We start from the raw sequence: 17,970 nt of genomic DNA on the forward strand, positions 1-17,970 counted from the left end.
TGGACCTGGAAATCACAGGGACACATCGCACATCAATGCCTGTCTGTTGTGGCACCTCAAGTATTTCTTGCACAATTTCCTTTAAGCCTTTAGTCTAATAAGTTTATATATTTATTTACAAAGCTTAATAGTGTTTGCAAAAAGACTAGCAAGAACAATGGCAGGTGGTATGGTTATTAGTAAAATAACTATTCAATGTTTCAATAAAGAAAAACTTGAATAAAATTGTGTGCCTATTATATGAGTCATCATGAAAATTCAGAGCCAACACGGTGCGTCTCTGAACAAATGCATTTTTTATAACTCATCTGTTTTGATGAAAAAATACAAAACTTTATCCTTGCAAGAATTAATCAATAACACTCCACCCAAGAAAGCAATGGGCATTGTCAAGGGGGTTATCGCAATTTTTATATAGGGTCTATGGTATTCACACAGCATCAAATCCAAGTAAACGAAAAGCTACCACTACACACAGCATCATACTGGTTATATGTGTCTGAGGTGGGAGCAAGAAAGTACAAACAGGAAGAAAACACTTTGCAATCTAAGAGTGGAGTGACAGGAAACATGCTGCATTGCTTTACACTGAGTGAAGAAAAAAAGCAGAGCACAGGGTTAATACCAAGCATGGACTTAAAAGGTAGCGTGTGTCAGAAGGTCAATTGTCTTCCCAATACAACACTTGTTTTGGTTTCAGTGGTTCTGGACCACACCACAGTGAAATTACAATTCCACTGCAACTTGTTGTGCAGCACCAAATTCTCCTTTTTTTTTGAAAGATTTTCAAAGTACCACGTCCACATCTGTGATAGAATTTTTCAACACAAGACCAAAACAATAGAATTTAATAATTTTAAAAAAGGAATCTCTTGGAGAAATGACTCACAAAGAGTAAAGTCACAAAGCAAACTGTTCATTTCATTGTCTTTATTCATATATAAACTGCTTACTTTAAATACAGACTGAGTGATCAAAAATTGAACAAATGTATTTTTGGTTACTTGTGAATTTCCATATGAAGAGTCAAAAAGCTTCTGTGTTGCCGTGGGAGGAACACTCGCCATCTCCAAAGGTCTCTGCTGGATGTGGATGGATGACAGGACAATAGAAAAAAAATCAAAGACAAGATGGTCAGAATAGCAAAGATGATGTGAAACAAAGAGTAACATGTAACACATACACTATCTGGGCCTGTAGTTATCAACCACCTCTGAAGTTGAAATGGGACTAAAAATACTATAATCTCAGATATTTATGAGTCATGCTACGCCCACTCCCCACAGGGAGCTCTCATTTGAAAGAAAATGATGTTACTGTTTTACAATTTTCAGAGCAATAAGATGAAATTAATGACAATGTCTAGTAGGTTTTCCTCTGTGGTGCCAGTATGAAATCACATCTGAAATAATGGAGGCCCCGTTCCCTGATAATGACCTTGGAAGTTAAGAGCATATTTTATTCTTGGGCACTTCTATGAAAATTCATAAAAACCTGCATGTTTCTCAAGACAGCAATTACATGCAAGTGCATAGAAATGCTAGAGGCATCTTAATGTTGGATCTGCAAAAAGAAATGTCATGTGTCATTTTATAATGACACATTTGTCACATTTGAAGTTGGTATAGTCCAATCCTGCAGTTTACAGCAACATCGTTCACTTGGTGATGATGTTTCTGTTCACCTTATCCGAGTCCAAGTCAAACACATTAAACTCTGCACACAGCTGTCACCATGTTCTGCTACTATGCTTTCCCTGAAACAGAAGTGTACAATGTGCTGAACCTCACATTACAATTCACCAAAGCCAAGCAGAGCTGTAAAGACAGCTATAACATGTATGTACTAGTTCAAACCTTTCACAATGCCACAATTTTTGTCATCTTGGCCCCTGACACAGTTGCACACTGACACCTACTAAAAAGGTATTTAGCAGCTGTCAGCAGGTGTAATGGTTGCCACATTTACCATTTTAGGGCTAGATTTACTAACCAATTGCAGCACCACAAACGTGTATTGACAGTATTTACAAAGATAGCACAGTGACAAGAGGTGTTTGTAACTGACCCTGCTTTAGATCTATTTCTGGGAGTTCCTCTCAAAACATAAAATATAGCAGTAGACTATTTAAATAAAACACACAAACTGATTTACTAACATTGATACATACAACACAGCACAAAATGTACTGCTAGTTACGCTATTATTGCTCAGTGGTGCATTTTCAATAAAAAATGTGACCTGCTGTTTCGTTAAAAACCTTCCTTGAAGAAAATTGGTCTTGAGGTTTGCTGGTAAACATTGTAGCATTTTCTTAATTAGCAGAAGTTGAAGAAGTTAGAAGTTGTCTGTGTTTGTGCATGTAGCAATACAGTTTATGCACGCAGCATCCACTATTATACAAATTTGGCAACTTGTGGCTCCATAAATCAAGATCATGAGCACCAACCACTGTTAAGAAGGCTTTGCTTTGACCAAGTCCATCTTGTATTTACAGTCTGTGTTGTTAAAAAGTAAGGTTTTGTTACATATGCATTGCTCAGAAGCTCCACCTGCTTGCTGTTCAAATCTTTTGGTTGTAAGGTGTTTACAGTCGGCTGTCTGTAAGAAAAACTAACTCAGCTTCTTAACTGAAGGGTTGCACCAAGTCCAAGTATGAGACTAAAAACAGGATTATTTTGAACTGTGAATCACAAAAAACTACTTTCAGAAAATAAAATACAGTGGGGCAAAAAAGTATTTAGTCAGCCACCGATTGTGCAAGTTCCCCCCCATACCTTAACTGATGACAGAGGTCAGTAATTGCACAGAGGACACTTCAACTGTGAGAGACAGAATGTGAAAAAAAAATCCATGAATCCACATGGTAGGATTTGTAAAGAATTTATTCGTAAATCAGGGTGGAAAATAAGTATTTGGTCACCTCAAACAAGGAAAATCTCTGGCTCTCACAGACCTGTAACGTCTTCTGTAAGAAGCTTTTCTGTCCCCCACTCGTCACCTGTATGAATGGCACCTGTTTGAACACATCATCTGTATAAAAGACACCTGTCCACAGCCTCAAACAGTCAGACTCCAAACTCCGCCATGGCCAAGACCAAAGAGCTTTCGATGGACACCAGGAAAAGTATTGTAGACCTGCACCAGACTGGGAAGAGTGAATCTACAATAGGCAAGCAGCTTGGTGTGAAAAAATCAACTGTGGGAGCAATCATCAGAAAATGGAAGACATACAAGACCACTGATAATCTCCCTCGATCTGGGGCTCCACGCAAGATCTCATCCCGTGGGGTCAAAATGATCATGAGAACGGTGAGCAAAGATCCCAGAACCACACGGGGGGACCTGGTGAATGACCTGCAGAGAGCTGGGACCAAAGTAACAAAGGTCACCATCAGTAACACACTACAACGGCAGGGAATCAAATCCCGCAGTGCCAGACGTGTTCCGCTGCTGAAGCCAGTGCATGTCCAGGCCCGTCTGAAGTTTGCCAGAGAGCACATGGATGATACAGCAGAGGATTGGGAGAATGTCATGTGGTCAGATGAAACCAAAGTAGAACTTTTTGGTATAAACTCAACTCGTCGTGTTTGGAGGAAGAAGAATACTGAGTTGCATCCCAAGAACACCATACCTACTGTGAAGCATGGGGGTGGAAACATCATGCTATGGGGCTGTTTTTCTGCCAAGGGGACAGGACGACTGATCCGTGTTAAGGACAGAATGAATGGGGCCATGTATCGTGAGGTTTTGAGCCAACCTCCTTCCATCAGTGAGAACTTTGAAGATGAAACGAGGCTGGGTCTTCCAACATGACAATGATCCACAACACACCGCCCGGGCAACAAAGGAGTGGCTCCGTAAGAAGCATTTGAAAGTCCTGGAGTGGCCTAGCCAGTCTCCAGACCTCAACCCCATAGAAAATCTGTGGCGGGAGTTGAAAGTCCGTGTTGCTCGACGACAGCCCCAAAACATCACTGCTCTCGAGAAGATCTGCATGGAGGAATGGGCCAAAATACCAGCTACTGTGTGTGCAAACCTGGTAAAGACCTATAGTAAAAGTTTGACCTCTGTTATTGCCAACAAAGGTTATGTTACAAAGTATTGAGTTGTATTTTTGTTATTGACCAAATACTTATTTTCCACCCTGATTTACGAATAAATTCTTTATAAATCCTACCATGTGGATTCATGGATTTTTTTTTTCACATTCTGTCTCTCACAGTTGAAGTGTACCTCTGGTGCAAATTACTGACCTCTGTCATCATTTTAAGTGGGGGAACTTGCACAATCGGTGGCTGACTAAATACTTTTTTGCCCCACTGTATAAGAAAATAAAATGACATTTCAAATAAGCATACCAGAACCGCTTTAAAAAGGTTTCTACGATGGATTTGACTAACATGCATGTGGAAAAAAAGGGCTCTGATATCAAAACAATGTGATGCAACTACTGTTTACTATTTCAAATGTTCCCTCAGTTCCTACATGTAGCTGTCCATCTACACACCTGAGACTGCCGCACATCTGCTTCAGTCAGTCTCCTTTTTCAGGTATTTCTTCATGAGTGAAGCGACGTCTCCCCCCTCGCTGCCCTCTGCTTCCAATCTCTCACCCTGCGGCCTCTCAAACCTGCGTCTTGGCCCACCACCCTGGGAGCTTCGTCCTGATCCACCTGAGCTAGAGGACTCCGATTCAGAGCTTTTCCTGCTGTGGCTCGAGGGAGGCAGCTCTCCAAAGTGGACGCTTAGTGCTCTCCTACCTCCTCTGACTGAGCTGGCCAGGCTGCTGGTTGACTGAGCTCTCCTGATTGCAGGCAAGATGTCTGAGGCTGCGTCGTCACGGTCCAAAGGCAGACGCCGATTTTGGAAGACCATGGGTTCTGAACCTAGGGATCCTTCACCTACGTCCTCTGGAATGAGGCTCCCCACCATGCACTGCCGTGCTGCCAGAGGGGAGCGCTGGATGGGAGTTGTGACAGAGTGCAGCGACTTCTCTTCCTCTGGGATGGAGACGGAAGGAGCATGATGACGAGCAGCAAGTGAGGAGAGGTGCGGCAATGAGGGAAGCGATGAGAGAGAATCACATGAGTTAAAGCGAGAGACTTTGCCTCCAGCTGCAGAGAGAGTTTTGGTAGAACGTGGCAGGAGTGGGGAGGATGGTTTCAGGATGCTGGGACCAGGTCTGGGCTCCTGGACATCTTCTGGACTGAGAGAGAGGGCCGAGGCTCTCCGTCTGAGAGTCGATGCGCCGGTTGTTTGATAAATCGCCAAAGAGACAGTACTGCCAGTTTCATCTCCTGCATCACCGCCAGCTCTGCGTTTACGAAGTCCTTCCAACAATTCAGACAGAGCTGTGGAGGATGGGGCTCGACCAAGAGATCTGCTAGCAACACCTCCAGCCTCAGAGCCCTCATCATCAGGATTCACACAAGAACTAGAGAGTGATAAAAGAAGCAGTTTAAACCACAAACCAGCCCATATGTTTGGCTAACATACACAGACATCTAGGGCTAGAACTAAATATTGTCTCATTTCATCTATTGGGTGTTTATTATCAAAAACATTCTCTGTCCAACTAAACAGCCTAAACAGGGCTGAGCATTATATCAAATCAATTTGACCCATTCAACATTTTTGCTTTTTGAAAAACTCTTGAGCACAACATGAAAGCATTAAGCTGAATGTCCACACATCATCTTTGTGATTCTGAAGAATTCAAATATTTTCTGTGGTAGAGCACAAATCAGGAGATTTCAAAGGTACTTTTTGTAATTGACCAAAAACTGTAAGAAACAATATTTTTGATTGAAATGTTACTTCATAAGACGTGCAGTTAGTGGGGATAGGTTAATTGGAAACCCTAAATTGCTCATAGGTGTGAATGAGAGTGCGAATGGTTGTCTATGTCCAGGGTGTACCCTGCCTCTCGCCTTAAGACAGCTGGGATAGGCTCCAGACAACCACCAGCACTCTTCAGTGGGAGAAACATTTCCTCATTCATCCAAGTGACTTCAACTTTTTGGGATTTACTTACTTGAATGATGGAGCATGCATCAAGACAGTAGTTAATAGTAGTGTCACACAGTACTTGAAACACTTATCATAGCTAGTTAGCTCATCAAAATCAAGCTAAGTGATTTATCATTGCAGCTTGAAGTACCTTGTGTTAGCAGACTTACTGTAAGCTGTAGGTGCTGATGGTGTCAGCAACAGACTGACGGCCCCCCTGGCTGCTGTGAAGTGAGCTTCCACCGCGGGAGCCTCCTCTAGACACTCCTGACCATGTGTGAATGCCTTCTCCCCCAACAGAGCCGACACTGGACACAGAGTCACTGCAGGACCAAAGCAAACCTCAGAAATCTGCTACAACCAAATTGAATGAAATTAGATCTTTACCTTTTCAGCTGCTATAAACATGCAAGCACAATAAAAAAGGAAATATGCAACTGCAGCTCCATAAACAGCTGATGATTCCACTGTAAGCCAAGATAGCATTACAGCAGGGGTGGAGCAGCAAGTAATGACTTATAAGATTGGCACACTGCAAACTTTCATGGCGCACTTTATCACAGGACTGTTTTTTTGCTTACATGCTTACAAAAGGAAATGAAAAATTCTTATTGGTCTATGGTAAAAACATGCTCTAAGGCATACCATCAGTTAAGTTAGTGTCCTGTGGATTTTGGATGTTAGTAGTCATGTACAAAACCCTTCTGTCATGGCCCTGAGTCAGAGACCCAAAGTTTATGTTTTGGACATTCAGCAATATTCTAAAGTTAACTCCCTGGTTTTGGTTCGTATTGTTGTGATCCTTTCTTGTGTGGTATTTGTCATGGTCTTGGGTCGGTGACCCAGTGTTTTTTTTTCTTGTTTTTATTTATATTTTTTGATTTAGTATTATTCATGGTTCTGTTTTTGCTTCCCCTGTGTCCTTGTTCCTTGGATAGTCTGTCATGTCTCTCGTGCATGTTAAGTTCTGTCTCCGTGTTTATTAATTTGTTCCCCTGTCGTGTTTCACGCGCCGTCTTGCTCCTCCTGTGTTCCTTGTCTTCAGTCAGGCCACATCTTAGTATGTGTCTCTTGCTTCCTGTTTTAGTTTGATAGTCCGTTGTCCTGTGTTCAGTGTATTCAGTTTTGATTCCTCTCTGTCTGATTAGTCCCAGCTGTGTTCTCACCTGTTTCCCATCCCGTGGTTATCCTGTGTGTGTGTATTTAAGTCTTCAGTTTTGCCCTGTTTATTCTGGTGTTCTCCACCTTGGCTGTGTTTTTCTCGTGTGTTTTCCATGTTCCCATAGTTATGTCTAGTTGTGAGTTTCCAGTGAGTTGCCAGTTTCTTAGTACTAGTTTATCTTTTGTTTCTTTTCATGTTTCTTTGTACTTTGATTTTTAGTTCGCTTTCTCAGCTAAATAAAAAAAAGTCAGTTTTGGAGTCCTGTGTTTCAGTCCTACCGTTGCCTGCCAATGAGCCCACCATGACACTTTCATATCTCAATCGCCTTGAAGGATAACTAAATACTTTTGACTATTATAAGTCTCAATAACAATACTATACTCACCAAATGTAACGTACGGTTACATTGTAACCTTGGTTCTCTGAGTGAGAGACTATCTCTCCACTCCATTACATATTCCATATGTATGGGGTATGATACATAGAAGTATGGATACTTCTTGAAGACACTCCGGCTAGCCGGGCCACGCCCCACAGATTACATGTAAAGCAAGCTGTGCAGGCGTGAAACCAGTGATAGTTTGATAAGATAAGATAACCTTTATTAGTCCCACACGTGGGAAATTTGTCAGAATGCTTCTCCGAGCGGCCTACAAAAATAGAAGAATCTGAAGAAAGCGTGCTGCTTGGACTGATCGGAGGCAAATTTAATTTCAAAAGACTACCCAACGGAAGCCTTGATAAAAGTGTGATTTTGTGCAAACTGTGCAAAAAGGAGTTTGCATACCACCAAAGCACCTCAACCTTACCATATAAATGCAAAACATGTTGCGGCGAGCATGGAAACTGTGGGAGCTGTTAGCACTAGCAGTCCCAGTTCGAGTACCAACAAAAGGTGTCGGCAGCCCAAACTTGAAAAAATGACTTACAAATTCTCTTACAAAATGGATTGCTCTGGACTGTAGACCACTATCAGTGTAGTAGATAGGGGGTTAGAAAATGTGCTACAGTTAGCATCAGGTGATCCAACTTTCCAACTGCCATGGCGACAGACTATTCAAGTAAAATTCAACAGCTTTATGACACTGAAAAACAAGAAAAATTAGATGCATTACAAAAAACAGACATTGTGGCTCTTAGTGGGGATCACTGGACTCCCCCTCAATCTGTACACTCCTTGTCATGCACTAAGATCATCAGGTCAATTACTCCTGGCCCAACCTAAGTTTAGACTGAAGACCAGAGGCGATCGTGCCTTTGCTTCAGCTGCACCCAACCTTTGGAATAGCCTTCCTGCTTCCATTCGTGCCACAGACTCTATCCAATCCTTTAAATCAAGATTGAAAGCTTACTTATTTAACCTGGCTTTCCTGACTAGTTAATACCCTTTTTAAACTTTTTATTAAATGTTATTATTTTATTATTAATTTTACTGCTGTTTTTATCTTCTTAGTAGATATTTTGTATTCACGATCTGACCTTCCTCCTGTATTGAGGTTTGATACCTATTCTACTTAACTCTTCCGGTCTATTAGTGCCTCCATTCTGTCTGTGCTAGTGCCCGATCTGTACTCTGTTATTGACTTATGTTGTTTCTCCGTATTACTGTGAAGCACTTTGGTGTGCCTTCGGGTTTTAAAATGTGCTATATAAATAAAACTATACTGGATTGGATTGTATTCTGTTAGTAATTCTAATTATCTCGGAGTCACTGCACATATTCTTGATGTCACTGATGGGACATGGAATCTACAGTCTTTTGCCCTGACTGTGCAGAAGACAAACATCAGAAACTATTCCAAAAACTGCGCTGAGTAGTTTCTCTCTTTGGCAGAAGAATGGGGAATTCAACAAAAGGTAACCACAATTGGGACAGACAGTGCACGAACCATGGTGGCTGCAGCACCTCCCATTCCATCACATGCCTTGTGTTGCTCACATATTGCAAACAACCCTCACTGTTAGCCCCGCTGATAGTGGTTTTAGTGATGCATTAGCAAAATGTTGCAAGATAGTGTGTCACTTTAAACACAGCCCTGCTGATACAGAGGAATTACACCAGGAGGAAACAAGACTTGAGCAACAGAAAGAACCACTCATACAACATGCTTCCACAGGGTGGAATTAAATTCTGGATATGTTTTTTCATCTACTAAAGAATCAAGAGGTTGTTTTTGCTGCTTTAGACAAACAAAAGCACAAGCTAGTCATTTTAACTCCATCAGAGCTGGTAAAACTCCAAAAGCTGGTGACTATCCTTGAGCCATGCAGGTAAATAAAACTATTTTTTAACTTATTGTTACTGTTTATTCAAAAAACTCTATAGTTGACAGTTATTGTGTAGATTAAAAAATACTTTCTTGAACTGTCTACTACAGGTTTGTGACTCAGCTTCTTGGAGGTGAGACATATGTCTCATATTCAATTGTTTTAACTTCTTTCTGCCACCTGCATCACACCATGGAGGTCTCTGATGATGACTCAAACTACATGGTGACTGCCTTCACAAAGGACCTATCCCAACGTGTAGCTACACTCAACCATCAGTGGCTCAAGACAGTGCTTGAGCTTGACCCACGCTTTAAGAATTTAAAGTGTCTTGCAAGGGGAGAGCGAGAAGAGGTTTGGACCAGCCTTGAGGCCCTGTTGCAGGAACAGTGTAAAGATGCCACCACAAAGGCGCCAGTAAAGACAAAGGGCCTCCTCTTGTCTTCATTGTCTTCAGATTCTGATTCAGATGAGGAAGCCCTGTGTAACAGGGGCCCTGAGTTTGTACAGAGCAGAACCCACCATCAGCGAGCAAACTGCAGTTGTGGTCCAGCCGAGCAGGCACCCACCCACAACTGTCTGTCCTGGCCCGCAAGTATTAGATTAGTCCTGCCACTTCTGTCCCATGTGACAGACTGTTATCACTTGCAGGTCACATAGTAACAAAAAAGAGAGCTGCCTTGAGCTCTGAAAATGTGAACAGGCTAGTTTGTCTAAGTAACTGGCTGAAAGAGATGGACAATAAATAAGCATGGAGGTATTGTGAGTCCAATGGGTTTGTTATTTTTTGCACTAAAATGTTCCATGATCACATTGTTTTAGCCTAATGTACAAAATAATTTTGGCTAAGGTTACTCAGAGTTTAAAGGTGAAGCTGGTCAAATTACCTTTTATCTTTCTGCCTTATTTTTCTAACAAGAAAAACTGCACTTTATGTAGACTTTTTATTATTTTTATTTAAAGACAACACCATTCTGAAAATGTACTTAAAGTACTTAAAATAGCACTTTATTTTTAAGTCTTCCCAGTTTTGGCCAGGGATATTATTTTTGTTTCTCTGTCTTGAATTGAAAAACAGTTTCAATGCTTCCCCCACCCCCCAGAATGACGGCTACTGCTGATGGGCACCCAGAACCTGCTCCGCGAAAGAGGGGCTGGCTGCCATGTTCAAGCGGGAAAACCACATAAAGGTGGCAGTTGGGGACCATGTCACTGCCGCACAAATGGCAGAGAGGGAGGCACCCCTCCACCCTCACTGGTTGAGTAGGCCCGCACACCTGAGGGGAGAGGAGCTTCTACTGAGGCATAAGCCTGCTGGATTGCCTGTACCTCACAGTGGGACAACTGGGACTTGGACAGGGGCCTGCCCGAGATCCCGGGATGCAAAGAAATGAACAGTTGGTCCGTTGGCCGAATCGGCCGGGTACATGTGATGTACAGCGCCAGAGTTCAAATCATTTTAGAGCCAGCAGATGCTGAGCTGCCTCTCGGTCCAAGCCTTCCATCGGAACTGACTGCAGCTTAACCGACTGGGAGAGGTGGAAGTCCATTTTCCAGTCATGGATTGGCCTTCCCAGAACACACATCTCAACATTATTAAAGCAACGTAGGATTATCTCAACAGAAAATGGACAAAAGGAAGCCAAAATCCAAACAACCACTTTAAATATCCTTCAAGATGTCTGGAAAACTATTCCTCAAGATATCTTAAACAAAGTAGTGAAAGCTGCCTAAGAGAGTTGTACAATTGTTCAAACTCTGTCTTTTCCTTACATGCTTTACTTCCACGTCTCTTTCAATACACAGCTAATACACAGCTTTTGTAAACTAGGGGACAGGTCCTTGAGCTCGAGTCCTCTATCAGAGCCTATGACTCAATGCCTTGCACAAGGATTCGGGAATGTTGTATGATATTAACAGGACCCTAAGAGCCTCGTTTAGGAATCCAATGGAGGTGAAGGAAAACACAAGAGGCAAACTTCAAGCCAAATGCACAAGTCATAATCAAGTGAGGGGTTCACCAAGGAGATGCTCTGTCCCCATTGCAACTCCCTCAGCCAGATCATTAACAAGACTGGCTATGTATACTGACTATGAAATACAGCAATCATTAGCCTACTTTAGTAATCTCAGAGGGAAAATTAGTTGTCATAGAAGCATATATACAAGACACAACAAAGAAATCGCATAAAATGAAGGTTCCCCTGGGGGACTTGTGTTTTGTTATTGTACTTCTGTACTAACCACAGTTTGTCAATGACAAACATCATGTTAGAGCATAAAGGTGTTTATAAGCACATAAGGCATCTGAGGTTGCAGGTTGATGATTGATTTTATAATTGTAACATCAGATCTGCAGCCATCTGTCTTGGGCACTTGGGTGAAGAGAGGTGCTGAGCTGACAACTGATTCTGGTGGTAATGCCAGAACCAGATGGTGGACACCACAGATGAAGAGAGGTTTCAGGCTAAAGGAGTCACCACGAGTAGGAAGGGAATTCCACACACACCGTCTACAGCTTTGGTGGAACACTGCTTACCTCAACTGAGGCTATAATCAGGCAGTGAAAAGTACACAGAAAGTGAGGAGGATCTCCTCAATACCATAGTTGTGCCTTCTATTGTGGAAGCAGAGTAGTCCACAGTGATGCAAATGCACCAATCTGTTGGGGTGAAGAGAGAGCTGAGCATAAAAGCAAAGTTGTCAATTAAAGAGTTAATTTACATTCCTACGCTCACCTATAGTCATGACCTTTGGGTAGTGAGCGAAAGAATGAAGTCACAGACACAAGTAGCCTTCGAAGAGTGGCTGGACTGTCCCTTAGAGAGAGGGTGAGGAGCTTGGTCATACGAGAGGGACTCAGAGTAGAGCCGCTGCTCCTCCATATCAAAAGGAGAAAGATGAGGTATTTTGGGCATCTGACTAAGACAGACGCCTCATAGGTGAGTTATTCTGAGCAGGTCCGGTAGGGGGACCCTGGGGGAAACCAGAATTTGCACGAGAGAGATTATATCTCATAGCTGGCTTGGGAACTTCTTGGTGTCCCCATAGATGAGCAGGAGAAGGTAGCTGGGGTGAGGGAAGTCTGGGCTTCTCTGCTTAGACTGCTTCCCCCCACCATCCAGATAAGCAGCAGAAAATGGATGGAGACACACACACACACACACACACACACACACACACACACACACACACACACACACACACACAAACAGCTAAAACAAAACTCAACCCTAACCTTGGTGACCTGATGGTCGTTAGTAAATTAATATCCAATTTACACATCTATGTAATGACTTTCATCATTTGGGTTAAGGTGTAGCTGACTTAATTGTGCATTGACTTTGGTGATATGCATGGATATGATGGAAATCAAGGCCAAAGCTAGTTGAAGGCTATGTCTTTTTTATCCTGTTATTTATTATCACAACAATATGCATAATAAGAACACTTCAAGCTCGGATATTTTTAGGTCATACACATATACACAGCCACACACACAGCCAAGAGTTTCTTACAGGTCTTTCTTTTGAGTAAAGGACTCCACAGCAGTGTGAACACTGGATTGAAGGGCAGATTGGTGAAAGTTGAGTTCAGACATACAAATATCAACACTGAACCTGAGAGGAGCTACCTCAGTGAGGGCAAATTACCTTTCAGTGTCGCTGTCATCACTCGATTCTACTTCCTCTAGGGCAGCCTGAAGATCAACGATGCGCCGGATGGACGTCTCCAGGTCCGCCTGTAATGCTTGTCTGACAGTGCTGAGCTCTTCAACCTTCATTTCCTGTACAGAAAAAGAGGAAGATGACAGATGCAGGGATGAATAAGATGGTCATCTTCTAACAGACCTGTTTGCTGTGCCCCAGCACACATCAGCAGTATTTATTAGCAAATTATTACATATGCAAGCTGACATCCAGAGAAAAAAAGTGATTTCTTAAATCGTTCCATCATTTTCTTACTGACTCTCTGTCTCTCATATCCTGTCACATATGTATGCACCTACACACAACCAAAAGCTTTCAGGCTTTTTCCTTTGTTGGTTTTGAGACGGGTGTGGGAGCCACAGCTGTCATAGAAACACATAAGCATGTACGAGTGTGTGTATGTGTGCACCCCCATAACCTTGAAGAGACAATGAGGATTAATCACAGTCAGAGAGAGGAAGCAGGGTGAGGGAGAGATGACGTTGGGTATGGTGGTGGAGAAGTCGGAGGAAGAGAGAGAGAGAGTTTGTGTGTGTGTCTGTCTGTGTACATGCACATGTGTGTGTGCCTGTGTGCATGCTGTTGTGTGTATGATTAAATCCATTTATATGGGGCTGTGTCTAAGTCTCCATTGCTGGTTGGTAGGTTGTTTAAGGGCATTCTTGTGTCTGTCTGTGTGTGTGTGAATGTGTTGCTTTGTGCAAATAACTTAATTCCTGGAGCTCCTTCTCATTTTCTTGGCTCAGCTCAGAGGTCACAAAGAAATGTGCAGTTAGTGAGAACAAGAACATGACTGAATGTGTAACTGTAAGTAGCAGCTTTAAAGTCTGCTCGGCTGCTCAGATCTTCATCAATTGTGCATTCACACTAGAGTAGAAATAGGAAAGCTCCTCCCTCCCTTTTTCCCCCATGTAAAGCTTTTATTAGTTCTTTAACATTTTTAGTTTTTTCAGTCATCTGTGACACCGACTCCGCTGTGACATCCGTCATAGTTGAGGGTCCATTTGCTTGTCATTGCTCCTCGGAGTCGCTGAGTGGCAAGAGTTCTCCTATGGGTGACTGAGGATGAAATGTGAAATTGTGAAATTTCCAGTGCCATTACTACAAACTAATGTCTTCCTAGTTCCTTTCTCTCTGTTTGAGGCATTGGATGAGTCCCTCTCATTTGCAATGAATGGGTCGCTTATTAAGTCCGCCTTGCACGCATTTAGAGATGGAGACATCAGCTCCAATTTTAATACCTTGTTCACTGTCGCTACCAAGTTCTCCAATTTTGCCATCATTTTCTCCAATTTTGTTTTTCCAGCTGGACTTTGTGGAGCTGCTATGGAGTTTGTTTCTGCGAAGGCTTCAGTTTTCAGACCTGGAGGCTATATCTGTCATGGTCCTGAGTCTATGACCCAGCATTTTGAGTCTGTTAGATTTAAGAGATATTTATGTTTAAGTTTGAGTTTAGTACTTCCTAGTGCCTCTGAGTTTTATTATCTATAATTTTGGTTCTTGGTTACTGTTTGATTTCTTTCATGTCCTAGTGTTGTTTCTGTGTCTTGCTGTCTGAGTCTCCAGTGCCAGTCAGTCTTGTCTCCATGTTTGTTTACCTTTTTGTCTACATTCAGCTCGTATGTCTCAGTCCTGGTCTCTGCATTAGGTACTTCCCGTCTTATTTTGAAAGTCCCTCATCGCATGAGTTCAGTTTTTTCCCCCCTATGTCATTATGCCTGATTTGTTCATGCTGTGTTTCCCAGCTGTCTCTACTCAATTAATCACCCTCCTGTTTATATATATTGTGTCAGTCTCCCTTTGTCTATTGTCAGAATGTCAGTCACCTTTCATTTGTAGTTCCAGTGTTTTCTTGCCCTAGTTTATATACTATGTTAGTGTTTCTAATTTCCTCAGGTACTTTACTTTTCACCATAATGTATTTTGCTCATCAGCCTAATTAAACATTTTTCCTTTTGTTTACCACAATCCACATCTGTGTGTCTGCATTTGGGTCCTCATGCTCCTATTCACTACACATGATAATGTCCCCCTTTCATACAGACAGTGAAAAAGCTATTGCGAAATCACCAGCCTTTGACGTGATAATCATTCAGCCTTTTGAACAGACTAATTCTGTTGCTTGCTTTATTATTTTCTTCAGTGGTTTGAGGGTCTGATCCTATCTAAGCTGTCTAAGAACTCTGAATCAAGAAAATGCAAAGTTGTTACATTATTTCAAGCCCACAGAGCCCAAAAGCCTGAGAACAAAGTTCAATGTAATCAACAAACTCTGATTACATTGATTTAATTAATTTGATGTGTCCATAACCTAAAATATATTTTTGTTTGTTTGCTTTGGTCCCTTTTTCGGTTCAGTTTTTCTTCCCACCTCTGTATCTAGATGTGGACAGTAACAAAGTACAAATACCTTGTTACTGTACTTAAGTACAATTTTTAGGTATCTTTACTTTCCTTGAGTAGTTATTTTTTGTGTACTTTTTACTTTTACTCCCTACATTTTTAAACAAATATCTGTACTTTCTACTTCTTACATTTTCAAAACAGGCTCATTACTTCTGGTTAAATCCATTTGGGTTGAATTATTATTTCGTCACTGTGACGAGACATCAAACCCATGTAAGCTCAAACAGTAACACAGGAAAGGGATTCCTGTTTGTTTATTAATCACCAGGATGATGCATAAAAAGAGACTACATGTGCCAAAGGGGTTAAAAGTGGGACAGTGTTTTGTTTTTGGTTTTTTTTTTTTGTTTATTTACTGACACAACACTGGAATGACTGCAGGTTTCCATAAGTTGTGGTTGCGGTACTTTGGCATCTAGCTCGCCCTACTGAAGAGAAGAGAGCATAAAGGGAGTGACTTTTTTTTAAGTGGCAGGTTAGTTTAAATAAAATGTTTCTATCTGTTCAACAAACATCAGCAACCTGTGTGCAGTTTGTCATAGAGTGTGTTGCTAGCTAAAGATCCAGCTGCTTCAGAGCTAACTTCACTCAGAGATGGAGTGTACATTTGTACATGTGACATTATGTTTTTTCATATTGTGAAATATGCTGCAAAACAAAATGAGGTAGACTAACTGCTATGTAAAGGCTGCATAAGAATACTCTGGAGTTTAGTGCAGGATAAACAGGTTAGTTTGCTGTACTGTGATGGATTTAAAGTAAAGAACAGTGTGACTGGTGCACAGTGGCTGTGGTTTCATGGTTAGAGTGTAGCAGAGATAAGATGGGGCCTGATTATTCAAGACCTTGTATGTGACAAGCAGGATTTTGACTTCAATACTGAATTTAACATAGTGCCAATGAAGGGAAGTCAACATAGAAGAAATATGCTCTCCCTTTCTAGTCCCTGTCAGTACTCTTGCTGGAGCATTTTGGATTAACTGAAGGCTTTTTGTGGAGTTTTTAGGACATCCTGATAATAACAAATTACTGTAGTCTAAAGTAGAAGCAATAAATGCATATTGAGTAACTCCAGTTAGTATTGCCCGGCTCTGTAGAATTCTGTTGTTTTCCGGCCTTGCTTTGGAGTAACCCTCGTCTCTGTGATTAGGTTTTCTGGATCTGCCCGCATCGTGACCCCTGAATTAAGAAGCAGAAGGTTAGAGGCCATCAAGGTCTTTATGTCTTTAAGACAATCCTGCAGTTTAAATAATTGGTGTGTTTTATCTGGCTTCATGGATAGATAAAGTTGTGTCATCTGCATAGCAATAAAAAAATTATGCTATGTCTTCTAATGATGCTGCCTAAGGGAAGCATGTATAATGTAAACAGAATTGGTCCTAGCACTGAACCCTGTGGAACTCCATAATTAACCTCAGTGTGTGAAGAGGACTCTCCATTTACATGTACAAATTGGAGTCTATTAGATAGATATGATACAAACCACTGCAGTGCAGTACCTGTAATACCTACAGCGTGCTCTGATCGTTCTAATAGAATATTATGATCAACAGTATCAAATGCTGCACTAAGGTCTAGCAGGATAAGCACAGAGATGAGTCCACTGTCAGAGGCCATAAGAGGATAATTTGTAACCTTCACTAAAGCTGTTTCTGTGCTGTGATGAGCTCTGAAACCTGACTGAAACTCTTCAAATAAGCCATTCCTCTGCAGATGATCTGTTAGCTGTTTGACAACTACTCTTTCAAGGATTTTTGATATGAAAGGAAGGTTGGAGGTTGGCCTATAATTAGAGATAGGTTGATCATTTTCAAGATTCAAGCATTAATTAATAGTAGGACTTTTTTGAGCAGTCTTGTAGGAATGGGGTCCAAAAAGACATGTTGATGGTTTGGAGGAAAAAGACTAAATGAATATCCATGGTACTGAAAGTAGCTGTAGATAATGTTAATATTAAATCTGTGAGATAATTATGAGTGATTTTTTCTCTAATGGCTAAAATTTTATTTCGCAAGGTCATTACTAGTTAAGATTAAAGAAATAGTTGGCTCAACAGAGCTTTGACTTTTTGCCAGCCTGGCTACAGTGCTAAAGAGAAACCTAAAGTTGTTCTCATTTCTTCAATCAGTGATGAAAAGTAAGAGGTTCTGGCTTTACGGAGGGCTTTCTTATAAAGCAACACTCTATTTTTTTCGTGGTTGTGGTGTTTGCTCACACTTTTATTCCACAGCATTGTGCCGAAATCCCAGTGCTGTCCAAACCGTGCTGCTATGATTGCACTCTGTAGTAATGACACTGATGTTTTCAAGTGTTCCAGATAATAAAGCAGCTGTTTTTGTTAATGAGTAGAGCTGAGAAGTGAGTGTTTTAAAAAGTCTGCTTTACTTTTAGTTGTAGCCTGGAGGAAGTGTTT

General features: G+C 41.5%; 1 protein-coding gene across 5 annotated transcripts in view; it reads right to left on the bottom strand.

Annotated features, from left to right (window-relative positions):
• Positions 1–910: 910 nt before the first annotated feature.
• LOC120744384 (unconventional myosin-XVIIIb-like) overlaps positions 911–17,970 on the bottom strand; it is a 69,053-nt gene continuing 51,993 nt past the window's right edge. For 3 of the 5 annotated variants that reach the window (XM_040048741.1, XM_040048739.1, XM_040048744.1), the window contains exons 40-44: positions 13,095–13,228; positions 12,960–13,001; positions 6,182–6,334; positions 4,511–5,436; positions 911–1,082 (exon numbers count right to left, since the gene is read on the bottom strand). In XM_040048741.1, coding sequence (XP_039904675.1) covers positions 4,533–5,436; positions 6,182–6,334; positions 12,960–13,001; positions 13,095–13,228 — 1,233 coding nt within the window. In that variant the 3' untranslated portion in view covers positions 911–1,082; positions 4,511–4,532. The remainder of the gene's footprint in view (positions 1,083–4,510; positions 5,437–6,181; positions 6,335–12,959; positions 13,002–13,094; positions 13,229–17,970) is intronic. The other 2 variants (XM_040048740.1, XM_040048742.1) reach the window with 2 other exon arrangements.

This window comes from Simochromis diagramma, unplaced genomic scaffold (genome assembly GCF_900408965.1).
Source record: "Simochromis diagramma unplaced genomic scaffold, fSimDia1.1 OVJJ01000683.1, whole genome shotgun sequence".
NCBI classification, from domain to species: domain Eukaryota; kingdom Metazoa; phylum Chordata; class Actinopteri; order Cichliformes; family Cichlidae; genus Simochromis; species Simochromis diagramma.